Consider the following 27,908-nt stretch of genomic DNA (forward strand, 5'->3'; position numbering starts at 1 on the left):
GGGGCTGGTGCCCCAGGAAGGGGTCTCAGAGTCACCAGTACAGACGGTAGGACTTCTGCTTGGGTGCATATCTGCATCCTCTGTTTCTAGGACCTTCCAGTCTGCTCAGCCTCCGCCATCGCTTTGCACAGGTGGTTTAGTCACAAGATCAGACATGGACAGTGAGTGAGGGGCACGTAAGGACCAGCAGGGGGCGCCCGCACAGAAGTCCGGTCTGCGGGAGGATGGAGCCCAGTGCCCAACCTTTCAAGGTGTATTTCCCCCTGTGTGGGGCCACCATGACCTTCCCTTTGGGGCAGATGCTTTAAAATCAGTTGTGCTTAACCTTTCTGGGATCACAGACTCCTTTGGGGAGCCCATGAAAACTAGGGACCTCTCTAGAAAAATGCACAGACACGTTAGACTCCGCAGGCTAAGCTTCACAGAGGCCAGCCAGAATCCCCCAGGGGTGTCCAGGAGCTCCGAGTGCGGAGCTTCTCTTTTGGAGGTGGTCCTTGTACTACACCGCTCGGCCCACTAAACCCTCTCTGTTCCTTTAGAGAGTCTGAACTTTGTTGCCACTTGCAGCGAAGTGCCCTGGATGAAGGAGAGGCTCGCTGGCCCAGTAGGTGTGGGCGCGGTGGCTCTGGTCCCGAGCCCGGTCGCAGGGAGAGGGACCCCTAGACAGGTAACAGCTGCCACGGTTGGGGGGCGGTGCGCGGTGGGCGTCCTCCTCAGCTTTTAGCGTCATCCGGCTGGGCCCCTGTGCTGTGGGCGCATTTTCTGGCTTTTGTGGAGCGAACCCCCGCCCCGCCCCCAACCCCACCCCGGGTCGGAGGCGGGGAGAGCCGGCGCGGGGCCGCAGACAGAGCTGCGATGGGAGCCGGCGGGCTCCGCATTCATCATTGTTCCCCTAGCGCCTGGCACGGGTTGGGGTGCAGGCAGGGTTGGTGACCCGAAGCGCGCCGGCCCTTCTGTGTCTGCCGTTCGCCGAGCTCTCGCCCCACAAGTGTTTCCTGAGCGCCTTCCGAGGGCCAGTCCGGGAGCCGGGAGCTGGCGACTCAAGGAAAGGACCGGTGTTCAAGTCCAGCCGGCTGCGCGCCGCGAGGACCACGAAGCGCCGGTGCGGGCGGCGCGGGGCGCACGGGCCGCGGAGGGCCCCGCGCGCGCCCCCGCCGCGCGCTCGTGACGGCGCCCCCGGCCCCGCCCCGGGCCTCCGCCTCCCGCGTCCCCCCGCCCCCCGGCTCGGCCGCGCTCCGGTCGGCGGGCTCCATGGGGAAAGCGGCCGCTCTGTGCCGAGGCGGCGGCTGCGGCGGCCGCTCCCGCGGGCTGTCGTCGCTGTTCACGGTTGTCCCCTGCCTGTCCTGCCACACGGCGGCGCCGAGCATGAGCGCTCCCACGCCCGGCTCCGGACCGGAGCCCAAGCCCCAGCTTCAGCCGGTGCTCCAGCCTCAGCGGGAGCTGCTGTCAGAACAGGTGTCGGAGCCAGTTTCTGAGCGGGCGCCAGGATCGGAGCCGGAGCCCAAGATGTCTGAGCCCAGGCCAGGGTTCAGACAGGAACTGGAACTGCTGCCGGCGCTGGGGACCGGGCCGGGGCCCCGGGAAGAGTGGGGCTCGAACCCGGGGCCTGGGCCCCCCACCAAGGCCCCCTTTGAAAAGGTGTCGGCGCTGGGGCCAGCAGTGGGGAGCGTGCCCCTGATCAAACCTGAGTCAGGGTTGTTGCCGGCATCAAAGGACCCGCGCCCGGGGCAGATGAAGACCCAACTTGGGATGGCAGTGCCCGGGGGCAGCTCGCCGTGCGTTGTCCCCATCGTCTCACTTCCTCTGGACAACTTCAAGGGCTGGCTTCTCAAGTGGACCAACTACCTGAAGGGCTACCAGCGCCGCTGGTTCGTGCTCAGCAATGGCTTCCTGTCTTACTACAGGTATGGATGTGTCAGGGTGGGGCTGTTTGAAGGGTGGTGATGCTGCCCTCATGGTGATGGAGGGCATCCAGGATTGGAGGGTGTGACCACTGGCCCAGGATGTTTGGGAACAGGCATTCTAGCAGGAGAAATAATGCCACTAGCCAACCTTCAATTCTGGCAGGGGAGTCCCCTGTGGACGCGACCTCTGGCAAGCTTGGGTCTGCGGAGTGAGCAGGGAGGTTGGAGTGAGGGAGTGATTTGGGGCCTGGGACCCCTCTGGCCCTGGTGGTTGTGGGACCTGGGGCAGCTATCCAGAGTCAGAACCCCCAACATCCTTGAAACAAGAGCTTTATAGTTGAGGAGCTAAAATTACTGTATTAGGGGCTGAGGGGGACAGTGACCTTGTTCAGCCCTTAGGACCCACATGTGGGAAAGGCCCCTGCTCCCTCAGTGAGCCAGACCGCTTCCCACTTTCCCTAGTGTCTGCTGTTTGCCAGCCTTGGCCTGGGAGCACAGCAGACTCAGCCTCGTCAGACGCTTCAGGAGCCCATGTTGACATTCAGTAGAGAATCAGGTAGCGTCCCACCATGGCCTTTCTTATTTTTGAAACAGCATGGGGTTCAAAATTGAAGTCTAGTGGTGAGATAGCGAACACTGTATTCCACTGAAGTGGACTGAAGCGGGGAAAGGTCCTGAAGGCTGCCTTGGTATGTTTCCTGGGGACGGATGGTTTAAACTTTGAGATCTTAGATCACTCTACCGTAATAGATTCTGAAACCTGAGCAAGCATTGAAATTCGCTGAAGGGCTTGTTGAAACATTGCTCCGCCATCCTGCTGAGGTTCTGCTGCAGGGTGTCTAGGAGGGGCCCCGAGAGTCAGCTTTTCTAAGTTCCCACGCGATGTTGCTCAGGACACGGCAAGCAGGAGGATGCTGCCTTTCTGAAACCCGGGTCACTTTGCTCTCTTTCCTCAGCTGGGCAGTCTCTTCAGGTTACCCACTGGAGCGTTCATGTGGTCCTTCCCAGCCTTTTTGGAACACGACTTCTAGAGGATAGTTGAATCTGTGATGCCCTTGATTATTTGGGACCTCCACTGACCTCTAGCGATGGCTCCCCCTCAAGGTGGGGATCGGATCGCTGTCTTTCACTACCGGCAGGGAGAAAACTGACCTGTGTTTCTCACGCGCCCATCTTGTGCGGTGGTGTGGTACCCCTCGGCCCACTTGGCTGCACCATACGCATCACGGGACAGCGTGTCCTCAGAGTTAGGCAGCTGAGCAAAACGAGATCCTTTCCCAAATGATGTTTTTATCCCATTTCCCTACCCTGTCTGGTGTGTAAACATTAACCTACGCGTGCAGTGATAGAGATCATCAGTGATTTGCTGTAAGGACGTGTCACCCTGTCTTCTTTTAGGCAAGGGACGGAACACATAGGGCATGTCGACTGTGGACCACACTCTCTGTCTTATGTTCCTTTATTTCATCCCCGAAATCACACTGTGAGGTGGGTTCCGGGATTGTCTTCTTGTACAAATGAGGAGTCCTGAGGTTTACCAGAGGGACGTGTCTTGTCCAGGGCCACCAGACCACATAGGCAGTGGAGAGAGTCTGACCTGGGCTCTTTGCGCTCCAAAGTCTGTGCCTGTCCCAGATGAGAGGGCTGACGCCAGTTCTGACTTGAGTTCAGCATTTCTGAGTTACTTGTGTCTTCCCAAGCACTACTGAGAGTCAGGAGTTGGGGTCAGGTAATGTTTATGAGTCTCGGGTCCCACCGTGGCAGGAAGGCCTAGTTGTAGTGGAAAATCTGACCTCATGTGTTTTTGTTTTGTTTTAATCAGTAGAACGAATATGTCCTCCTTTTTTTTTTTAAATTTTTTTTCTCCTTTTTTTTTTTAGGCTATTAATAACTATGTATAGACAGTTGGCTTTTCAAGGTCACTTGAAATGTCTAGATTCTCTGGGTAGTGAAGAAAAATTCTTCTTTTTTGCTGATTAGATTGTAGGGACAAATTCTGGTTTGGGGGCAAGGAAGGGGTGGGAACAGGTTTTCTTGTGTGTGTGTTTGCACAGTCCAGCTCCGTGGTTTGACTCGTGGACATTTCTAGATTTCAAGGTGGGCCAAGTTGTTGCTCCAGTTGCTTGGGTGGGATCCTTGACATTTATACAGCTTTCTCCCTCCTTTAGCACCATATGAGCCCGCTATGAAGATGTTCTCAGTCCCATTTTACAGGAAGGGAAATTGAGGCTGAATAGTGAGCTTCAGGGGTGGTGTATCCCGAGGTGCCCAGCCTGAAGGCAGTGTCTCCAATGCCACAGAAGCAGAGTTAGTCTCTGAGTGCAGAAAAGGCCCTTCTGCAGTGGAATCACGCCTCACTTCCCTGCGCTCCAGTTCTGCCTTCTGGAAGACACCTTGGTCTGCTTCTCCTCAGGCCTCCCAATGCCTCGGGTGTTTAACCCCACTCTGCTGTTCCTGAATCCTGCCTTCCAGACCAGGCCTGGCCATCCTGCCTGCTGGGCTCAAGGGCTGAGCACCCTCCAGGCCCGCCACTCACAGTCTTGACAGCTCAGAGTGGGTTATCCAGGCCTCTGTCTGCACCCAGGTCCTTGGCTCTCTAAATGTGTGTGGCTGGAATAGAGGCAAATTCTGGTGCTTGTGGGTTGCAAACAGATTGAGAGAACTCTTTTTTTCATGATCTCCTTTCTTTCTCTTTAGTTGTAGCATGCAGAATCTTTAGTTGCAGCATGTGAACTCTTAGTTGCAGCGTGTGGGATCTAAGTTCCCTGACCAGGGTTTGAACCCAGGCCCCCTGCATTGGGATCATGGAGTTTTAGACACTGGACCACCAGGGAAATCCCCAAAGTTACCATTTCTTTCAGGATCTTTCCTTAGGGGCCTTGTCGAGTCAAGCGTTGGTGCTGGGGGATGTGACTGCTGGGGAAGGAGCTGGAGCCTCTTCTATTGGTAGCTTCCCTTTTGGAAAAACTGTAAATTTTGTTTGTTTGTTTGTTTTGAAACTGAGCAAAGCCTGGTTTGGACATTTTTTGTGTTCCTTGCCTGATCTTATGCTCCAGCCTGCCTTTCTTCAGGATAACTATCATTCCAAATCCTGATCAACGCCCACTTTCTTTTTTTAAATTTAGTTTTATCTCATCTATATGCTGGAGAGGGAAATGGCAACCCGCTCCAGTATTCTTGCTGGGAAAACCCCATGGACAGAGGAGCCTGGTGGGCTGCAGTCCATGGGGTCGCAAAGAGTTGGACACGACTGAGCGACTAAGCACTCACACATCTATATGCAATTAAAAAAAAAAAATTCATTTCAACCATTTTTATTTTCAAGAATCTTGTTTAATTTTATTTTAAAATATTTATGTACTTGGTTGCACCAGGTATTAATTTCGGCATGAGGGATCTAGTTCCTTGACCAGGGATCAAATCCGGGCCCCCTGCAATTGGGAGCATGGAGTCTTAGCCGCTGGAGCAGCACGGAAGTCCCTCAACCATTTTTAGCTTTGTGAAAAGGGCTCTTGTACAATATGTGATTTGGGGACTAGTTTTGGGTGCTTTGTGACAGCCCGGGTTGGAAGTGCCTTTTACCCGTGCGCTCCTTTTGTTAGTGTGTGCCTGCTCAGTAGCATCTAACTCTCTGCAACCCCACGGACTGCAACCCGCCAGGCTCCTCTGTCTGTGGAATTTCCCAGGCAAGAATACTGGAGTGGGTCCCTGCGTCTCTTGTGTCTGCTGCGTTGCAGGTGGATTCTTTACCGCTGACCCACCTGGGAAGCCCTGCTCCTCTTGGTGGGTGACTACAGAAACACTTGAATGCGTGCGGGAGTCCTCGCAGGTGAAATCACTGGGTTGTGGGGAGTGTGAGCGCCAAGCTGTTTTCCAGAGCAGTTGTGCCAGTTTATGGTCCCACTGGGAACAAATCAGAGCTTTTTGTGGATCTCTGTTCTTTGCAGCTCTTGGTATTGTCAGCGTTGATTTTGCCAATTAAATGAGTATTGCATCGTAGTTTTGACCTGCATTTCAGTCCCCGTTATTTTTACTTTGATAGAAAATCGTAGGGGAGGGGGGGTTGGATTAGAATTTCTCCATTAAGTGTGGCTTCCTCGAGTGTTTCTGTCCTAGATTTTGCTGGAAAAGCTCATTCAGTGTCAAATTTGTTCCAAGGGAAAAAGTACACAGTGCCAACAGCTGGGCTTAGTAACATTCATATTATCAGGAATAACAAGACGCTCTTTGTAAATATTGTCACATACTGAAAGCATCTCTGGGAGGTCTGGGTGATTGTTGGCAGGTTTTTACTTCTTTCCAACAATGTGCTAGGAATATAAATACAGGAGGCAAGGTTATTCTATTGCCCGGCACACTTAATCATGTATCTGTTTGACTATTTGAATACCAATAAAGGAAATATGGTTTTGTGCTCTTTTTTTTGGTTGTTAGTTCCCATTTAAAGAATTTCATCCCAAGTTCTCATCTCACAGGGAACATGTAACTACCTGAAATTTTCATAATAGTAATGCAGAATTTTCAAAGGTATGGGCTTCCCTGGTGGCTCAGCTTGTAAAGAATCTGCATGCAATGCGGGAGACTTGGGTTCGATCCCTGGGTTGGCAAGGTCCCCTGCAGAAGGGAACAGCTACCCACTCCAGTATTCCGGTCTGGAGAATTCCCTGGACTGTATAGCGTCGGCTCATAAAGAGTTGGACTCAACTGAGCGACTTTCACTTTTCAAAGGTGTTAGCCCTTCACAAACACATGAAAAGATACTCAACATCACTCATTATCAGAGAAATGCAAATCAAAACCACGCCAGTCAGAACGGCTGCTATCAAAAAGTCTACAAACAATAAATGCTGGAGAGGGTGCAGAGAAAAAGGAACCCTCTTACACTGTTGGTGGGAATGCAAACTAGTACAGCCACTATGGAGAACAGTGTGGAGATTCCTCAAAAAACTGGAAATAGAACTGCCATACGACCCAGCAATCCCACTGCTGGGCATACACACCGAGAAAACCAGAATTGAAAGAGACACATGTACCCCAATGTTCACTGCAGCACTGTTTACAATAGCCAGGACATGGAAGCAACCTAGATGTTCATGAGCGGCCAAATGGATAAGAAAGCTGTGGTACATACACACAATGGAGTATTACTCAGCTATTAAAAAGAATGCATTTGAATCAGTTCTAATGAGGTGGATGAAACTGAAGCCTATTATACAAAGTGAAGTAAGTCAGAAAGAAAAACACCGATGCAGTATACTAACGCATATATATGGAATTTAGAAAGATGGTAACAATGATCCTATATGCGAGACAGCAAAAGAGACACAGATGTAAAGAACAGACTTTTGGACTCTGGGAAAAGGCAAGGGTGGGATGATTTGAGAGAATAGCATTGAAATGTGTATATTATCATATGTGAAACAGATCACCAGTCCAGGTTCGATGAATGAGACAGGCTGCTCAAGGCTGATGCACTGGCATGACCCTAAGGGATGGGATGGGGAGGGAGGGTTCAGGATGGGGAACACATGTACACCCGTGGCAGATTCATGTCAATGTATGGTAAAAACCACCACAATATTGTAAAGTAATTAGCCTCCAATTAAAATAAATTTTTAAAAAATGGAAAGAAAAAGAAATCTTAAGAAAAAAGGTATTAGCCCTAACAAGTCCTTATGGCAAGAGTGTGTTGAACATAAGCTTTATCCACATTAATGACACAATTGATTTGATTAAACAAAAGTCTGTTTTGTTCTGTACAAGTTGCCTGCTCGGAAACATTAGGAATGACATTTGCTTCCGAGGAAATGATTTCAAGCAAATCATGAAACAAAAACGTTTGAAAAATACTTGTTTGGCCGCATCAGGTCTTGGCTGTGGCACTCGGGACCGTCGTTGCCCCGTGTGGGATTTTTCAGTGGTGCATAGACTTCCTGGTTGTAGCACATGGTCTCCAGAGCGCATAGGCTCAGTCGCTGTGGTAAGTGGACTTAGTTGCTCAACCGTGGAGCAGTCCCGCATTCCCTGGATTGCAAGGCCGGTTCTTAACCACAGGACCACCAGGGAAGTTTGCCCGAAATGTTTTACTTTACTATTGTTCAGGCTGATCTGTGGGTAGGAAGGGCGAGGCCAGTTATCGAGAAAGGGACTAAGGAAATTAGTCTGGATCTATAAGAAAGAAGGCTCCAGTCACCTGAAAGTAAGTTTTCAAAGTCCTCCAGCTGAGGAAGCCCACTGAACACAGGGTGAATCGGGCCCACTTTAGGGTGGCGGCCGAGACATTTTTGCCTGTAGGAGTACTCCTCCAGTGAGGCCAGATCTTGGAGGCAAGCTCTCCTGGAGATAGCACTGTTTCTTTGTGTATATGATTTTATTGCTTGTTGAATTCTCTTGGCTGTGCTGGGCCTTTGTTGCTGCGTGTGCTTTTCCTGTCATGGCGAGCAGGTGCTGCTCTCCAGCTGCGGTGCGCAGGCCTCTCGTTGCGGTGGCTTCTCTCGTTGCAGAGCATGGGCTCGAGGGCACAGGCCCAGTGGTTGTGGTGCACGGGCTTAGTTGCTCGTCAACGTGTGGGATCTTCTGGCATCAGGGATCTAACCCATGTCTCTTGCATTGGCAGGCAGATTCTTTACCACTGAGCCATCAGGGAAGCCTAGTATTTTTTTTAAATAGTTTTATTGGGACACAGTCATGCCCATTCATTTTTTTGGCTATGGCTCCTTTTTTTTTTTGGCAGCGCTGCAAGTTTTGTGGGCTCTTAGTTCCCCAACCAGGGATTGAACTCTTGTCCCCATCAATGAAAGCAGAGTCTTATATGTGATTGCACAGTGAAAGTGTAGTCATATCTTAATCCCCTGAGACAGTCTTTTTGATGTCAGTTTGGTGGTGGTTTAGTCACCAAGTTGTGTCCAACTCTTGCGACCACATGGACTGTAGCCTGCCAGGCTCCTCTGTCCATGGGATTCTCCAGGCAAGAATACTGGAGTGGGTTGCCATTTCCTTCTCCATGATGTCCGTTTAGGTGATGCTTAAAGGATGGAGCTAGAAAAGACCATCCAGTTGCAAAATGTCCCCAAAAACATGAAGTTGAAAGTACAAGTCTTCAGGTTAAGCCACTAGGTCATCCACCCCAGAAGGTGGCCTTATTATATTGGATTCAGCTTTAATTTGAAATATTATCCAGTATTTTATATTATGACTCCATAAGGAAGCTGGGAAGGAACGCACAGATTGAAAATGTGCACACATTTCTTTAATGTTCAGCATGAAGGTGTTGCAGAGAGCCTCCAAGAGGACTGACTGGAGGAGACAGTGCGTGTCAGTGTTCTTCGCAAGGTCTTGTTGTTCAGTTGCTAAGTCATGTCCTACACTCTGGGACCCCACGGACTTCAGCACACCAGGCTCCTCTGTCCTCCACTGTCTCCCAGAGTTTGCTCAGCTTCACGTCCACTGAGTTGGTGAGGCTGTCTAACCATCCCATTCCCGCCTGCTCCCTTCCCCTGTTGCCGTCCACCTTTCCCAGCACCCGGATCTTTTGCTCGGTCTGGGAGTCGGCTCTTCGCATCAGTGGCCAAAGTACTGGAGCTTCAGCTTCAGTATCAGTCCTTCCAATGAGTGTTCAGGGCTGACCTCCTTTAGGGTGGACTGGTTGGATCTCCTTGCAGGTCATGGGACTCTCAGGAGTCTTCTCCAGCACCACAATTTGAAAGCATCAGTTCTTTATGGTCTGACACTCACATCCATACGTGACTCCTAGAAAAACCATAGCTTTGACCATACAGACCTTTGTGGGCAAAGTGATGTCTCTGCTTTTTAATATGTTGTCTAGGTTTGTCACAGCTTTCCTTCCAGGGAGAAGGCATCTTTTAGCGAGATGTAGTGACACGCATTATTATCTCCCCACACAACCCGCTCCCCCTCCTGACCTTCCCCTTTCTATGAATAGCTGGAGACCTGAGTCACGCTTGCTGCTTCCTGCCGCCCTCACCCTACATCAGATGGAACTGCCAAGCCCTGCCTGTCTCCTTCCCCTCGTCCAGCACTCCTCCCCATTGCTGGTGCCATATCATGGCTCAGGTCTGCCTTCTGCTGAGCTGGTGTCCCAGCCTCCAGTTTCTGCCCTGGACGGGGGCCCTGGTGTGGCGCCACCTGCCCGCCCCAAGGGCCCTATATTTTCCTGTCCTCTCCAGGAATCTCTTTCAACAGTTCCATCCCCTGTGTTAGCAGTCGCCTACTGTGTGTTTCACATTTGAAATATCCATAATGGCCCCAGACCGACCTAAGGACCACATCTTTCTCCTTTGTGAGTTTATAAGTTTGCTGTGTGGGCACCTCTGCAGACAGCTTTGTGCCAAAGGGACACTGTGGCCAAGTTTGGCATCTTCCTTTTTTTTTTAATTAAAAAAATTTGTGGGGGGAGGCTGTGTGTGTCATGTGGGATCTTAGTTCCCCAACCAGGGATCAAACCTGGGCTCCCTGCATTGGGAGCACAGCGTCCTAACCACTGGACCACCAGGGACGTCTCATCTCAGGCACTTTTCTGACCTAGACCTTCCCTGAGGCCCTTTGGTGACTTGGGTTTGCCCGGGACAAGGGTACACTCGCCACGTGGACCTCCCTCCTCTACAGGACCTTCCCTTTTGCACCTTTGATGAGACATCTGGTGTGAGTTCTTCAGCTGCTGCAAACCCTTGTGCCTTCTTTGGGGAGGGTCTGTTAATCCAAGATCAGAGCCAGCCACAGTCTGGAACATGGTGACAGCGAACGTACAGCAGCTTTGGTTGTATCACTTACTGAGGGCCAACAATGTACAAGGCAGCGTGGGAGACAAGCACATGTACATCCTGAAACCACAGGGTGGTGGAGGAGGGACCCATTCTCCAGTTTCAACAGTAATTAAGTTCCTGGCCAATCTGCATCCATCCTGGCCAGTCAGTAAGAGGTCAGCGGGTTCAGGGAAAGTGCTGTGGGGCTTCCCAGGGGGCTGGATATTCAAGCCTATGGCTTTCACACCTCCTGTAGTCTTCTGGGATGCAGTTGGCAAAAGATGTCAATAAAGACAGACAGGCTTGTGAAAAGGATGTGGGGTTCCTTAAACCAAGATCAATATCTGTTTATCACAGGAGGGAACAAAATATGGAGGAAATGGGCCTGTTTCCTGGACAACTACTCTGGGTGGTGACATGCGGAGAGGAGATGATGAGAAAGACCCCTGAACTAAAACTGATACTGGCAGCTTAATGTGTGTTGAGTCACATACCAGGTGTCACCACACAGTTGTGGCTTCAAGAGGTTCCCTTTGTAATTGCACCCACGAAGCAAACTGTCAGCGAGTTTTAGGGTCACGCTGGGTACTGTGTGCTTTTCTTCTTTTACTAGCGACTCTTCCTGTGTGTCTCCGCTTTTAAAAGTTCTCAGAGTTCTGATTGCTTAGCTTCACTCCTCTTGGCCACTTGTCACATGTTCAGCCACAGCTCTGTGCCTCAAATGCCAGTTTAACGATCTTGACGCACACCTTTTGATCTGCATTGCTGGGCCATTGCCTAAACCAAGAAGAGGGCAGATGGCCTTGCTGAGCTGGCTCGGAACTGGGCTGCGTTGTCCTCTGAAGCAGCAGTAGGTGTTGTCTCCCTAAATATAACTTACAGTTTGTGGCTTCCCTGGACTCACCTCTCCCTGCCCTTCCCAGTTAGTTCCCTCCACTCTCCTTCCTCTGTCTTCAGCTCTTCTGCTGCCCAGCTGACCTTACTTTCCTTCTGCCAGCCACATGCCTTTCACTCTTCCCTTCAGATCTCTGCACCTACCACCTCCCAGCAAGTACAACCCTCCCCACTGCTGCAGGCAGCCTGGCTGGGCAGTCGAATTCCAGGTCACCTCGGCCTGAACCTGCCCGGGTTCCCCTGAGATGAGCTGGACTGGCAGAACCATCCTTCCTCTGATGGCCCTTCGTGTGTTGTGTCGTTTGGCTGTGTTCTCCTGTTGGCTGGCTGCTGGCCCGTCTCCTCCCCACCAGAGCCTGGGGCTGTGTCTTCTCTCTTTGGTGCCCCTGGGGTGCGGGGCGCAGTGGCTTGTACTTGTAGATGCCCAAATGCCAGTGAAAAAAATAATTTTTTTTTTCACAGAAGCTACACAAGGCCCAGCTTCTCAGCTCCTATTCAGAGGCTTATCCTAAGACAAGGATATGTGATGATATTGAGAGCTCACTGTATTCATTTATATTGAAAACTCTTTGTTATAGAGAATTTAAAACATCTGTAAGAGTAGACAATAGTAAAATGGACCCGCATTCAGTCATTTCTCCAGTTTCAACAATTATTAACTTCCCGGCCAATCTTATTTCATGTCAGTGCCCTTACCTCCCCATCATTTTGAAGAGAACTTCAAATATCGTACATCACCTGTAAATATTTCAGTAAGTATCTTTAAAGGCTAAGGATTTTTTAAAAACATATCCACAGCACCATTGTTACAACTAAAATTAGCAATAATTCCTTATTATCATCAAATATCAAGTCAGTGTTCAAAGTTTCAGTGGTCTCAAAGGCCAAAATTTTTTTTTCATAAGTGTTTTTTTGATGCATTTGCTTGTATCAGGACCTAAATAAGGCCTGCCTATAGAACATCCCACAGTGTGTGGGGCTTCCCTGGTGGTCCAGTGATTGAGAATCTGCCTCCCAACGCAGGGGCTGTGGGTTTGCTCCCTGTTCGGGGAACTGAGACCCCACAAGCCGCGGGGAAGCTCAGCCCGCGTGCTCTGAAGCCCGCTTCCCACAACTTGAGAGAAGCCGGCGTGCCATGGTGAACATCCAGAGTGCTATGACTAAGACCCCACACAGCCAAATGTATTAATTAATTTCTTAAAAGTCAAAAACAAGACTGTCCCTCTAGCTTTGCTGATTGCCTCCTCTTGGTGTAGGGTAACATGTTCCTGTGTCCTCTGTAGTTCCCTAACTTGGTAGGTGGAGCTAGAAACTTGATCAGGTGGTGACGCGTTCTTCCATCGGGAGCTCGTGATGTCTCGTGGCTTCTTGGTCTTTGACGTTAGCGGGTGGTAGCAGTCAGTCTCCGATTAACCCCATTCTGTCGTTCTTCCTGACTCATTAGCAGGAATACTTCTATAAAGGGAAATTACCCTCATCTACTTGGGTTCCTCGAGGACACGGCGCACACAGGAAAGGCAGCATAAATGCTGTGTCAACCCACGGCCGCATAGTCCTTACTGATACTCGTGTTATCCGGCCTTCTCTTTGCCTAGTGCAGCCTTTTTGGTTGGTTCTGGAGACCTCTGGAAAGGGCCCTGATGGTATCGATAGGGTCCCGTTGTCCGGCTTGAAACGATGTTCCAGGCTCTTCTTGTACCTGTCTTGGCCCAGCCCTGGAGTCAGCCATTTCTGACTGTACTCCAACTGGGAGGCTGGCAGGTGCTAGGATGAGTCATGTGAAAACAGGAAACGGCCTTGGCACCAGCCTGCTTTGACTTGCAGGAATCTTTAAAAGGAATGGAGGCAGAGGTACAAACCTCAGTGTTCTGTTTGCCTGATGTCTTCATGAGCTGGGCAGAGGCTGTTCTAGCTGTATTTAAGGTTTTTGAGTCATCAAGGAAAACTTCAATGCATGACACAAAAATTGTGATGGAGACAGTACCCCGTATTTTTACCCTGTTCTTAGATTCCATTAATGATTGTATTTGAACAGTGACTAGTGGTGTATCGGGCTTCCATGATGGCTCAGCTGGTAAAGAATCCACCTGCAGTGTGGGAGACCTGGGTTTGATCCCTGGGTTGGGAAGGTCCCCTGGAGAAGGGACAGGCTACCCACTCCAGTATTCTGGCCTGGAGAACTCCATGGACGGTACAGTCCGTGGGATCGCAGAGTCAGACACGCCTGAACGACTGTCACTAGTGGTGTACAAGGTGCTTATGCATGTCATCCCATCTGATGGCAAACCCAGGGAGAAAGGTTGCCATTATGTCCCGGTAACAACCGAGAAAGCCAGGGTTTGTTCCACTGCATTGGTGTTGCTTAGTGGGTGGCTGAGCTAAGATCTGAACCCCACACTTTGTGGAATTCCACCACCGGAGCCTGTCCTCTTAGTGCTGGAAGCTGTGTCTTCCCACCCAAACAAGCCGTCCCCCAGATCTCCCTGGTGTAGATTCTTCCGGGTCCCACTTGGGAGACCTGCAGGTGGGCAGCCTCCCCCATGAAGAGATGGTCGGGCTCCTTTGTCCCCTCTCAGTTCCCACCGGTTCCCTTCATTCAGGAGCTACCCTGCCTGCCTCGCCTGTCTTCAGGGTCAGCCCCTGCATGAGACCCCACAGCAGGCCCCCCCCTTTTTTTTAAGCAGGACCTTTTGTCATCAGGTCTTTGCTAAACACCGAAACCATTGGCAAGGTCAGCTGCCTACGTGCACAAGGCTTACCCGTTATCCACTGCCACGGAACTCTGAGGCTTAAAACAACAACAATGGTTTTATTATTGCCCACAGTTTTCTGTTGGGTGGGAATTCAGAAAGGGCTTGGTTGGACAGTTCTGGCTCAGGCCCTCGAGTGGGGCTGTAGTCAGCTGGTGGCTGGGGTTGGGATGGCAGGTTCTGAAGCATCTGGAGGCTGGCCGAGCATCTCTCTCAATCCACAGGGTGTCAGAGCTCCTCCTTCTGCTCTGTCCACACGGCTGGTTTGGGCTTCCTTTCTGCACAGTGGCTTCAGAGCAGACAGGCTGCTTCCCTCGGGGCTGGCTTCCCTCAGAGGGAGCATCCCAAGAGAGCAGGGCAGACAGGCACGGACCAGACCTGATCCGGAGACTGTGTTTTCAGCAGCACTGCTTTGCTCACTGGACCCAGAGTTGTGTTCGATCCTCAATCCAGTTTGAGTTCATTTTTGTATATGGTGTAAGTTAAGGGTCCAGTTTCATTTATTTGCATGTGGATACAGTATCCAGCTTTTCCAGCACCATTAGTTGAAGCTGGCTTCCCAGGTGTCGCAGTGGTAATGAACCCATCCTATAAGGCAGGAGACGCAGGTTCGATCCCTGGGTCGGAAAGATCTCCTGGAGGAGGAAGTGGCAACCCACTCCAGTATTCTCGCCTGGAGAATCCCACAGACAGAGGAGCCTGGCGGGCTACAGTCCATGGGGTCACACAAAGAGTTGGACACAACTAAGCATGCACGTGACAGCAAATTTGTTGGAGAACTGTCCTTTCCCTATTGAGTGGTCTTGGCACCCCTGTCAAAGATCATTTGACCACATATGTGAAGGTGGAAACCGAACCCTTTTGGAAAACGCGGTCACTCACTGAACGTGACAGCCTGTCATCCTCAAGGTCCAGCTGCGGCTCTGTCCCCAGGGACTGTGGGAAGTGAAGTCCCAGATGATGGGCCTCTTGGGTCGCGTCTCTCTTCTGGAGACCGCTGTGACGAGCTGCAGAGCCCTCTACTCACGGAGTGTTTGCAGTAGCCTAAGAGGAGGCGGGCAGAGATCAGGAGCAGACCCGGAGGGTGCCCACAGAGGCTGCTGACCGGCGCCGGCTTTTCCGCACCGGAGCCTCCTCCCCCACCTTCCCTTCCTCCCGTGCCCATGCAGCCCGTTCACCCGCAGGACCAGCCTCAGCTCTGCCTCTCCAGGGTCATCTGACCTCGTCCTCCACGGTCACACTCTGGTAACAGCGGGCTCTGACCGTCCTGACAGGAGAGGGAGTTAGAGCTGGGTCCTCAGCACACTTTCCTGCTGGATCAGGCAGCCCCAAAGCAGACCACCCCCAAACCCAGAGGCTTAAAGCAAGGAGGGGGTTGGGACTTCCCTGGTGGTCCGGTGGCTAAGACACAGCACTCCCAGTACATGGGGCCTGGGTCCCATCCCTGGTAAGGGAACTAGCTCCCCATGCTGCAGCTAAGACCTGGTGCAGCCGAATGCATAAACATTAATTTTAAAAATATTAAAAAAATAAAGCAAGGGAGGCAGTTGTTTTTGTTTGCGTATCTGCCCCAGCTCTGCCTCAGCAAGAGACATCCTGCTCCTTCCTCTGCCCTGTGGGCCGAGGGAGCCATGCAGCCTCATTCCTGTCCATACTCCACTGGCCGAGTCTAAGCACATAACCCCACCCAGTGTCGGTGGGGTGGGAACTCACCCACTTCCCACTCCAGTGGATGATCCTGCAAATCCCCATGGCAAAGGACATGGGCATGTAAGTGTAATTCAAGGAGGATTTTAAGAACTGGGCAGCGGTTGGTGGGGGGAAGCTTCAGTTTATCCCAACCTCTAACCTCCCTTTCAGCTATCACTCTTCATTTGTAAGGTGAGCTCCGGGGTTCCTTCCAGCCCCAGCCTCCTTAGAATGTGATGGGTCGACCGACTGGAAGAAAGGGAGATGAGCTATCAGAAATGACTTATGCCTGGCACTGAGCTTGGCACATCGAGGGGCGCAGGTCTGTTGACTCAGTGGCTTGGAGGTCAGAGTCCAGGCAGCCGGGAGCTGGTGGCTGAGCTGGTAGAGGAGGACCGAGGGATGCTTCTGCTGGGCATCCCGTGTTCTCTGGCCTCCCTGCTCCTGCACAGACCTGTGGGAGCTCTCTGGGGCTGCAGTGGCGGCAGCCAGATGCTCGTCTCCCTTATTCCTACTGTTGATACTGGATTTGGTCTGGGGGCAGCAGAGGCCCCTGCCCTGAGCCCGGGGGAGTGTGGGAATAGGGCTAATGGCGTTTCCAGGTCCCAGTCTGGGGAGACTTGTGAGCAGGCTGGGTGGGGACAAGGAAGGCACTGCCTCTGAATTTTCCGCTTTTAGAAAATTAAATTATTTTGCCAGATGCAGGCACAGAGCGATTTTCTTCATCTGAGTCCCACAGTTGTCCTAAACTTGACTTTAGTTTGCCTGTCAGTTTACCGAGTCCGTGCCTCCCGGACGTGGGATTGCAACATTCTCGGCCTCTGAGCAGACTCCTGTGGTGCCTCCTCTCCCGCCGGGGTCAGCTCACGACCTGACCTGCCTTTGGGGCCTTCTAGCCCAGCAAGCCTGCAGCCCGCCTGCTCCCCTCCCGCTGCGGTCCTAGTTTGTGCGCGGTGGTGGCGCGTCATCTGTGTGCATGTGCAGCTGCTCGAGGCCGGGACTGTAGATCACATTCCATCTGTTTCCTCCCAGAAGGCCCATCACACGTTAGATCAGCGTTCAGTAACTTAGCCGGCCGCGCACTGCACAGACCTGCCGGCAGGGCCTGGGAAGCTGGTCGGGGGAGAATGTGTAGGTAGAAAGGAAGGTCAAGGTCATCTTGTCCAACCATCTGTCTGTTCGTTGACTTCCTTATTTTTCACTTATCATTTTTTACTGGCATATAGTTGCTTTACAGCGTTGTGTTAGCTTCTGTTGTACAAGAGAGTGAATCAGCTCTCAAGTATGCATATTTCGCCTCCCTCTTGAACGCCAACCCCCGTCCCGCCCTCTAGGTCATCACAGAGCACCGAGTTGAGCTCCCTGGGCTCTACAGCAACTTCCCACTAGCTGTCTTACACTTGGTAGCGTGTATACACTGATTTCTTCCGGTAGCATGTCTGCCCCCTCAGCACCAGGTGACAGAGAGTAAACCTTCATCTCCCAAGATAAGCTGGGCTTCCTTAGATAACTCTGTTCAAGCATCCCTCTTCCACTGATCTGGGATGGGTTTCCAGACAGCACCTGTCCTCGCTGAGGGTGTTTCTCTGCCCTGCAGTGGCTGGACTTGCCCTGTCCGTGTGGCCCCACTGTTCATCTTCAGAGGGACTGACTGAGCATCGTGTTTTCTCTGTTGTTCCACGACAGTCGCACAGCCTTCAGTGGCAGAAAACAATGATAAGCACCTCACTGTTTCCATGGGTCAGGAGTTCACGAGCAGGTGGCTAGCTGGAGGAGCTGTGGCTGGGGACGGGCTCACGAGGGCAACACTCACCTGAAGGCTTAACTGGGACTGGAGGATGCACTTCCAAGGCCACTCCCTCCACCCGCCTGGACTGGCCGTGGACAGGAGGCCTCCTCTCCTAACTCCGTGGGCCCGTCCGAAGTGTCCTCACAGCATGGCTGCTGGCTTTCCCCGGGGGGAGTGATCCCGGAGTGAGCACGCAGGAAGAAGCACTTGGCAAGCTCTTTTGTAAGTGATGGGGATGTTCTGAATGGAGGAGTTTTGCGGGCAGCAAATGCTTAATGAGTGAGAGCCTCTTGTGTAACACTGCACTCCTGTTTGACTGGTCCAGTCAAGGGGAGCGGGCTGGATTTACCAGAGGATGAAGAAGTCATACCTAAGGGCTCTCTCAGGTGCAGCCATGCTGTGGACTGTCCTTCTGGAGCTGAAGAACTGTGTCGTGGGGAGACCCCTCTCTGCTGATAGGACCCGTCCCTTCCCCAGTCCAGATGCTGGGGGAGAGACAGAAGGCCGCGTGCTCTTTTTTTTTTCTTTGAATCTTTATTTACTGGGCTATTCCAGGTCTTCATCGTGGCACACGGGATCTTCATCTTCATTGCGGCATGTGGGAACTCTAGCTGCGACATTTGACCTCTTAGTTGTGGCCTGTGGAAAGGATGTAGTTCCCTGACCAAGGATGAAACCCAGGCCCCCTGCATTGGGAATGCGAGGTCTTAGCTACTGGGCCACCCAGGAAGTCCCAGAAGGCCACACACTCTTGCTGGATGCTGTGGGGGCTCGGGAGAGAGAGACTGTCCCACAGAGACCCTAACTGCATCTGTCTTACTCACCGACCGGACCCCGGGGCCCGGCCCGCCATGCTGACTGAAGGACAGAACGAGCGTGCAGGGGGCGATGGTTGTTTTGGACTCAGCCTCTGTTGGGGAGTCCGTGACGACGGTGTGGGAACTGTGATTTTGCAGGCTGCTGTCACGGCTTGACAGGAATTGAGCTGCTGTTTCTGCTTCCATCGAAGCTGGGTGGGAGTCAACTTTGATGTAAGATTATTTCATGTGATATTAATGTCAGTGCCTATAATGCCAGAGGCCATGAAGGGAAGAAGCAGAATTCTTGAATAAACCACATGTCTCACCATCAGAAACTCACAATCTACATTTAAACCTGTAATTGTCCTTTTGTTGTTCAGTCGCTCAGTCACGTCCGACTTGCGCCCCCACGGCCTGCAGCTCGCCAGGCTTCCCTGTCCTTCACCATCTCCTGGAGTTTGCTCAGACTCATGTCCATCCAGTCGGTGATGCATCCAACCAGCTCATCCTTTCACCCCCTCCTCCTGCCCTCAGTCTTTCCCAGCATCAGGGTCTTTTCCAGTGAGTCTGCTCTTGGAATCAGGAGGCCAAAGTATTGGAGCTTCAGCTTCATCGTCAGTCCTTCCAGTGAATATTCAGGACCGATCTCCTTTAGGATGGACTGGTTGGATCTCCTTGCACTCCAAGGGACTCTCAAGAGTCTTCTCCAATACCACAGTTCAAAAGCATCAATTCTTCGCTGCTTAGCCCTGTTTAAGGTCCAACTCTCACATCTGTACATGACTCCTGGAAAAACCATAGCTTTGACTGTACGGACCTTTGTTGGCAAAATGATACCTCTGCTTTTTAATACCCTGTCAAGATTTGTCATAGTGAGTTAAATTCTGATTTCTTCTTAAGTGAGATTTTAATCTTTCTCTTGTCTTGGTAACTGATTTTCTTTTTTAGAGCTTCCTTTACTTAATGTGGGCTTCCCTTGTGGCTCAGCTGGTAAAGAATCCGCCTGTAGTGTTGGAGACCTGGGTTTGATCCCTGGATTGGGAAGATCCCCTGGAGAAGGGAACGGCTACCCACTCTAGTATTCTGGCCTGGAGAATTCCCTGGACTGTATATATAGTCTATGGGGTTGCAAAGAGTCGGACACAACTTTCATTTTCCCTTGCTTGATGTGGCATTTGGGGAGGGGCATGCTTTAGTGCTGCTGGATTTTTAAGCTCAGAGATCACTTGTTAAAGGAAGAATCTAGGATGCCGATACATCCGGTAGATCGTGACTGCAGCTACATGGATTGTGTGATGATTTAAAAAAATAAATCTGTTCGAGTACCCTGAATTGTTCTGTGTAGGCTCATGACTGAGCTCAAAATAGATCCTGTCCTGTGCCCTCGGGACCCATCATCTCGCTCCAGAGACACTTGCGCACACAGCCCCATTCCTGGGCTGGCTCACAGGGACCCGTCCCCAAAGTCCTTCAGCACCGCTGCTGGCCATCAGCATACACAGGAGGGATGAACTTAAAATCTGACAGATTTTAAATGGATTTTATTTACTATGGACACTTTCAAACGGATAAAAGTGTCAGCGAGTGTCAGCGAGTCTCACCATAAGGCCTCCTGCTCTCACTTGATTTGAAGTCAGTCCCATGGAGACTTCCCTGGTAGTCCAGTGGGTGGGACTTTACCTTCCAGCACAGGGACTGCAGGTTCGATCCCTGGTTGGGTAGCTAAGATCTCTCATGCCTAACTGCCCCAAAACCAGAACATAAAGAACAGAAGCAATATTGTAACAAATTCAATAGAGACTTTTAAAAATGGTCCACAAAAAAAAATTTTTTTTTAATTTGAAGTCCCAGACATCTTTTACTAAATTCCAAGTATTAAGTTAAAAAATAATTTTAATAATAGTGAATATTTGTAAATATTATACATCTCTTTAGAGATGAAGGTTTCTTAAAAATTCATCTAAATGGCATTAAAATGCCTAAAAATTTAACAATAATTCCTTAATATTATCAAATATCCAGTAAATATTAAAATTTCCCCATTGATTTTTTTAAAAATTAAAAACTTAGGCACTCAATGGATATTAATTGAATGAAAGTTTCTTTAAATTCTTTGGTTCTTTACAATTTTCACAAGGTTCACGTACATGATTTCATGTAATCCTATAATAAATTTTCCCCATTGATTACAATTTTTTTTTACAGTTTCCAGAAATCAGGATCCAAATAGAGTCCATTCAGTATAATTGTTGCTACTTCTCAGATTTTTTAAAATAAACTTTTTGTTTTGAAATAATTTCAAAATTACAAGTATAGTACCAAGAATGTCCACCCCTCAGATCCCTCAATTATTTTTCTTAATATTTATATTCATTTATTCGGCTGCCCCTAGTCCCAGCAGCAAACATGCTTCAGATGGTAAAGAATCCACCCGCAATGTGGGAGACTCGGGTTGGATCCCTGGGTTGGGAAGATCCCCTGGAGAAGGGAATGGCAACCCACTCCAGGGAGGGTCTCATGGACAGAGGAGCCCGGCGGGTCTACAGTCCATGGGATAATAAAGAGTCATGCCTGACTGAGCAGCTAACACTTCACTTTCAGTCCCAGTAGCAGCACACAGGACCTTTGATCTTAGTTATGGCATGAGGGCTCCAGCTCCCTGACCAGGGATCAAACCCAGGCCCCCTGCGTTGGGAACACAGCATCCCAGCCCCTGGAACACCAGGGAAGTCCCTCCCCAAACTGTTCATGTACTACATTTACTTTATCATTCTCTAGAAGGAAATGGCAACCCACACCAGTATTCTTGCCTGGAAATTCACCTGGACAGAGGAGCCTGGTGGGTTATAGTCCATAGGGTCACAGAGTTGGACATGACTGAAGCAACTTAGCACGGCAATATATATATATATATATTTTTTTTTTAACTCTTCAGAATAAGTATCAGACACGAGGCCTGTGATCACATAACACATCAGCGTGCATTCCTTAACCCAGAACATTCTCTGACACGTGCACGGTGTGAACACCGATACGGCGCTGCCATCCCACCCGTGGACCCCGTTTGTATTTCCAGCTGTTCCAGTCAAGTCCCTTGAGGGAAGAAGAGCCCCTCCAGGACCATCGGGTGCATTCGGTTGTCGTGTCTTGTCACTTTAGTTTCAGTCTGGAGCAGTTTTCCATGTTTCCTTGTCTTTCGAGGCCTGAGTGTTTTTGACGAATTCAGGCCACTTACTTTGTAGAATATGCCTCAGGATGGGACTGCCTGGAGTTCCCTTATGTTTAGATGCAGGTCCTGCATTTGTGGCAGGAACACCATAGGATGCACACTGTGTCTTTCACAGAGGAGGCACACCATGTTTTTGTTTGTTGCTGGCATGTGGGATCTTAGTTCCTCAAGGAGGAATCAAACCCAGAGCTCCTGCATGGGAAGCTCAGAATCTTAACCACTGGACCACCAGGGAAGTCCCAGGAGGCACACCATTTTGATTTGTCCTACTGCTAACAAATGTGGCTTCCGTCATTTCGTTAAGGCGGTGTTTGCCAGGCTTTTCCAACTGTAAAGTTACTTTTATAATATTAATTTAATGACTGATTAGAAAATGTTTTAATGGGGAGACACCTTGAGGTTATGTAAAACTGTTCCTCACCCAGTCTCCCCACTGGTGTTTAACACCCTTTGGCGATTCTTGCTTGAATCAGTTATAACTTTGATGGTTGCTCTTTAAAAAGAGCTTTTACCCATTCATGGAGTAGGAAATGGCAACCCACTCCATTATTCTTGCCTGCAAAATTCCATGGACAGAGGAGCTTGGCGGGCTACAGTCCATGGGGTCACAAGAGTCGGACACAACTAAGTGACTTTCACTTCACTTCACTTACCCATTCACTTATTTATGTCAGAGTGAACTCCTGGATTCCTAGCTTATCCAATGGGTTATTATCTATCATTACCATTTATTTTGATGCTCAAGTTGTCCTGGCGTTGGGTAAGAAGAATCTTTTTATCTTACCTATTTTTTACTTATTTATTTTTAAAAATACGTATTCATTTATTTGACTGCGTTGGGTCTTAGTTACAGCACCCGGGATCTTTATTGCATCGTGGGGGATCTTTCCTAGTGGCACATGGACGCTCTAGTTGTGGCGCCCAGGCATAGTTGCTCTGAGACATGAGGGATCTTAGTTTCCTGACCAGGGATGGAACCCGTGTCCCATGCATTGCAAGGTGGATTCTTAACCACTGGGCCTCCAGGGATGCCCCAGCTTTTTGTCTTTCTATATGTCTGGGTTGAAACTTGCTGCCTGTCCTTTTTTTTTTTTTTCTTGCCCATAGACATTTTTTGTGAAAATCCCCCAGAAAGCATAGTCCAAGGCAAGAAAGATTAAAGAGTCAACACTTTGAGAGATGCGATCACAGGGCAGTGAAGCAGAATTGGGAAGTGGAAGGACAGAAGCGATGATGCAGTGCGCTTCCTTTGCTGGATGTTGCTTCACCTTGAGCAGCAGAGACACAGTGGGCCTGGTGCACGGACTCGTCCAGAACATATGTGAGGAGAAAACATGCCGCCAAGCAGTCCACAGAAGCACAAGGGGAGGGAGGTTGTATCTACCCCGTTCGCCCCCATTTCCCAATTCCTGTTGTCATTTTACGGAAGTCCGTAAGCAGAGGGACAGCTGGAAGCACTGACCCAGAGACAGAGGAGGCGGCGGTCAGGGGAGCTGGAGAAGATGCACGAGGTGTGTGTCCAGGGTGTGCCACACCTTGCGCTGCTCTGGTCCACTCGTGCCTCCAATGGTGTGAGCCCTCCCACTTCGATAAGGATCAAATTGCCAACATCCGCTGGATCATCAAAAAAGCAAGAGAGTTCCAGAAAAACATCTATTTCTGCTTCGTTGACTATGCCAAAGCCTTTGACTGTGTGGATCACAATAAACTGTGGAAAATTCTGAAGGAGATGGGGATACCAGACCACCTGACCTGCCTCTTGAGAAACCTGTATGCAGGTCAGGAAGCAACAGTCAGAACTGTACATGGAACAACAGACTGGTTCCAAATAGGAAAAGGAGTACGTCAAGACTGTATATTGTCACCCTGCTTATTTAACTTATATGCAGAGTACATCATGAGAAACGCTGGGCTGGATGAAGCACAAGCTGGAATCAAGATTCCCGGGAGAAATATCAATAACCTCAGATACGCAGATGACACCACCCTTATGGCAGAAAGCAAAGAGGAACTAAAGAGCCTCTTGATGAAAGTGAAAGAGTAGAGTGAAAAAGTTGGCTTAAAGCTCAACATTCAGAAAACTAAGATCATGGCATCCGGTCCCATCACTTCATGGGAAATAGACGGGGAAACAGTGTCAGACTTTATTTTTTGGGCTCCAAAATCACTGCAGATGGTGATTGCAGCCATGAAATTAAAAGACGCTTACTCCTTGGAAGGAAAGTTATGATCAACCTGCTGCTGCTGCTGCTGCTAAGTCACTTCAGTCGTGTCCGACTCTGTGCGACCCCATAGACGGCAGCCCACCAGGCTCCCCCGTCCCCGGGATTCTGCAGGCAAGAACACTGGAGTGGGTTGCCATTTCCTTCTCCAATGTGTGAAAGTGAAAAGTGAAAGTGAAGTCGCTCAGTCATGTCTGACTTGTAGCGACCCCATGAACTGCAGCCTACCAGGCTCCTCCGTCCATGGGATGTTCTAGGCAAGAGTACTGGACCTAGACAGCATATTAAAAAGCAGAGACATTACTTTGCCAACAAAGGTCCGTCTAGTCAAGGCTATGGTTTTTCCAGTGGTCATGTATGGATGTGAGAGCTGGACTGTGAAGAAAGCTGAATGCCGAAGAATTGATGATTTTGAACTGTGATGTTGGAAAAGACTCTGGAGTCTCTTGGACTGCAAGGAGATCCAACCAGTCCATCCTAAAGGAGATCAGTCCTGGGTGTTCATTGGAAGGACTGATGTTGAAGCTGAAACTCCAATACTTTGACCACCTGATGCGAAGAACTGACTCATTTGAAAAGACCCTGATGCTGGGAAGGATTGAGGGCAGGAGGAGAAGGGGACGACAGAGGATGAGATGGTTGGATGGCATCACCGACTCGATGGACATGGGTTTGGGTAAACTCCAGGAGTTGGTGATGGACAGGGAGGCCTGGCATGCTGCGGTTCATGGGGTGGCAAAGAGTCGGACACGACTGAACGACTGAACTGAACTGTGATGGGGGACCACCGTCCTCTGAAGACACCTCGACCCGTTCCCTGGGAAGGAACATAGCAAGTCCGGTCAGTGACAGGGTCCTTGTCCTGGGGCCTGCTGGGGTCGCCTGGGAGACTGTCGCGAGAAGGCTGTGGAGCAGGCTCCCCTCTGGTGCTGCTGTGGGGGGTCCCGGTGCTCGTCCTCTTCCTCTCTCCCCAGCCATTCTAGGTCCTCTGCACCCTCTGCCAGCACCCAGCAGATTTCAGTTGCGCAGGGGGTTGGGTGCTTCTCACCCCTGATGTCGTTCAAGGTCAACTACACATCATCTTCTCTAAGGAATGTAACCAAAGCAGGAGAGAATCAGAAATGGCAGCAGCTGTTCCAGTGAAAGATGAACGTCTTGTCATTTGACTCTAGAACTGGTAGAAGAGTCGAGAAAGTGATAGGTGGTGAATAGCCAGGGAAAGTGGGTGAGTGCTGAAGAGCGGCAGAATTGCCACAGGGACTCCAGCACCCGCAGGGCTGACTGGCTGACCGGTTGCTCTTCCTTTTCCCCATTGCCTCTGAGGACAGAGCTTTGGTTTGTCATGGGGAGGAGGACCGGTGTCTGAATTTCCAGTGTCTGAAGGAGTGAGTTAAGTAGATCCAGTCATGGAAGTTGGATCTCAGTTCTCAGACATTGATCACAGTGGGAAATGGCCCAGGCCTTAGTCACCTCTGCTTCTCCTTACTTTTTTGCTTAAGCTTTTTATTTTATATTGGAGCGTAGCCAGTTAACAGTGCTGTGACAGCTCAGGGGGATAGCAGAGGGACTCAGTGGTACATATGCATGTTCCCCTTACTTTGGTGCAGTTGGCTCCGTGGTCTTGTAACCAGCACAGAGTCAGTCCCTTGTTGCTGGGGGTACTGGGTCAGCCCAGCCATTGCCCTCATCTCCTGGGGCTAGAAGAGAACGGTGGTTTCCTTGCTCTTCAGATCTCAGTTCCCAGGTCATTCCTGGCAAGGGAGGGGGACCTCCAAGTCCAGCCCCTGGGGTTCCGGGTCTCTAATTGCAGTTTTAGCAGTGAGTTCCCACCCTGCTCCAACTCAGTGGTTCTGAGACTCGGTGGAAAGAGCCTGGGGTGGAGTCAGAAGTCTACGCTGCCTGGCAGGGCCCTGGCCGTCTCCCTTCTCCATTTCCTGGTGTCTGCAAGGGCTCAGAGCACAGCCAGCATGCCCTGCACATGGCCCTGACGTGGGCCTTCCTCCCTCGGCCCCTCTCCCCACTGAGAGCACCCCCCGCAAGGCCCAGCCTCTACCAGTCAGTCCTGGGAGGCGTTATCTCCTAGCACTGACGTCAGGGCCGCTGCCAGCTCCAAGGGTCTGAGATTCCAGGGATGGGCCTTACGGTCTCTTCTTCAGTCTAGAACGGCGGTCCCCAGCGGTTTTGTGGAAGATGGCTTTTGCACAGACCCGGGGGCGGGGGATGTTTGGGGATGCTTCGAGCGTGTTACATTTGTGTGTGTTTCATTTCGAGTGTGTTACATTTGTGTGTGTTTCAAGTGTGTTACATTTGCGTGCACTTTAGTGGCGTTATTACTCCATCAGCTCCACCTTGGATCATCAGGCATTAGATCCCGGAGGTCAGGGACCCTTGGTCCAGAACCACTGAGTCTGGGAGCCTCACCCTATCCCTCCTCTCTCATCCCACAGAAATCAGGGGGAAATGGCCCACACCTGCCGTGGCACCATCAACCTGTTCACCGCGCACTTCGACACGGAGGACTCTTGCGGTATCGTGCTGACCAGCGGGGGCAGGACCTACCACCTGAAGGCCGGCTCGGAGGTGGAGCGGCAGCAGTGGATCACCGCCCTGGAGCTGGCCAAGGCCAAGGCTGTCCGCATGATGAGCAACCAGTCAGGTAGCCAGCGCTCGGCGCGGTGGGAGTGCGTGCAATGTCGCAGGCCTGGAGACCGAGGGAGCTGAGTGTGTTGGGGGGGCGGTGGTGACCGGCCGGTAGACCCACCTCGCCCTACCCACTCAACTCCGTGTCCTCAGCAGCTGGATGGCAGTTAGGTGGCGGGGTGGCCGGCAGTCCTCAGGGTGGGGATGTTTGCGGTGGGTGGGGCTCAGTGTATCTTTCTTGGGTCAACCCCGGTTCCTGGGCTTCACCAGAGCCTTCAGATGCTGCGCTGGGTCAGCTCCAGAGGCAGAAGGCGTGGCAGAGACCAGGATGGTGGGCTTGTGCCTCAGGCCTGCCATTCTCCGAGGTCCTCTTCGGAGACTGAAAACCATTTAGCCAGAGCTGCTGCCTTCGCCAAGGTGGAAGGTCGGCTCAGAAGTCCTAAGCAAGACATTTTATTTTTTACTTTCATGCATTAATTTTTTTTAACACGTGACGTCTTTATGGGAATCATAAACCAATGGTTTCAAAGGTGCGTGCCGTGACGTCTGTCCGTGACTGCCCAGCTGCCCACCCTGTTCCCACACAGGGGCACTGAGCTTCCAGGATCTTATGTCTTTACACGTGTATATTCAAATAAGTACACTTTTTTGACTGCACCGTGCAACCTGGGGGGTCGTAATTCCCTGAGTGGAGATTGAACCCCCACCTCCTGCACTGGAAGGCAGTCTTAACCACTGGATTACAGGGGAAGTCCCGCAAATAAGCACTTATTTTAAAAAGTGCAGTCCCTCACTTTGCTGGTTTTTTTTTTTCTATTTAGCGATAGTAGATCTTGGAATTTTTTCCTATGATACATAGGAAAAGCTTCCTCCTTGTTTTTACAACAGCGCAGCCACACACTTCCTCCTTGTCTTTACAACAGACCCCTGCACTGGGGTCTCCCCAGCACTAGCCTCTCAGTGCGCGTGGAAGGTCACTGACTATCAGTCCGACCTTCTGTTTTGGTCTCCACTAGCTGGAATGTGGGTCCCCCCCGCCATGATGACTCTTCTCCTTGGGGTCCACACGCTGGTGTTTGAGTGTGTCAGCAGTGACGCTGAACTTGGCAAGGGGTTCCCCCACCAGCCGATTGTGTGCCTCCCAGCATCCTTCCACTTCAAAGGCTTCTCAGTCAGTGGGATCCAGTCTGCCTGGGCTCAAACCATGGCTCCCTTCGTGGCTGTGTCAC

General features: G+C 50.9%; 1 protein-coding gene and 1 non-coding gene across 3 annotated transcripts in view; one reads left to right on the forward strand and one right to left on the reverse strand.

The window, feature by feature from the left end:
* The first annotated feature begins 1,206 nt into the window (after window positions 1-1,206).
* The window catches only part of OSBP2 (oxysterol binding protein 2), a 123,279-nt gene continuing 96,577 nt past the window's right edge, over window positions 1,207-27,908 (forward strand). Inside the window, exons 1-2 of one of the 2 annotated variants that reach the window (XM_088828333.1) lie at window positions 1,207-1,904; window positions 26,487-26,695. In XM_088828333.1, coding sequence (XP_088684459.1) covers window positions 1,252-1,904; window positions 26,487-26,695 — 862 coding nt within the window. In that variant the 5' untranslated portion in view covers window positions 1,207-1,251. The remainder of the gene's footprint in view (window positions 1,905-26,486; window positions 26,696-27,908) is intronic. The other variant, XM_055405408.2, reaches the window with a different exon arrangement.
* Window positions 10,347-10,419, reverse strand: TRNAG-CCC (transfer RNA glycine (anticodon CCC)). Its single transcript has one exon. It is a non-coding gene; the product is annotated as a tRNA-Gly (tRNA).

This window comes from Moschus berezovskii, chromosome 19, assembly GCF_049115385.1.
Source record: "Moschus berezovskii isolate FMDL1 chromosome 19, NW_MosBer_1.0, whole genome shotgun sequence".
Lineage (NCBI taxonomy): Eukaryota > Metazoa > Chordata > Mammalia > Artiodactyla > Moschidae > Moschus > Moschus berezovskii.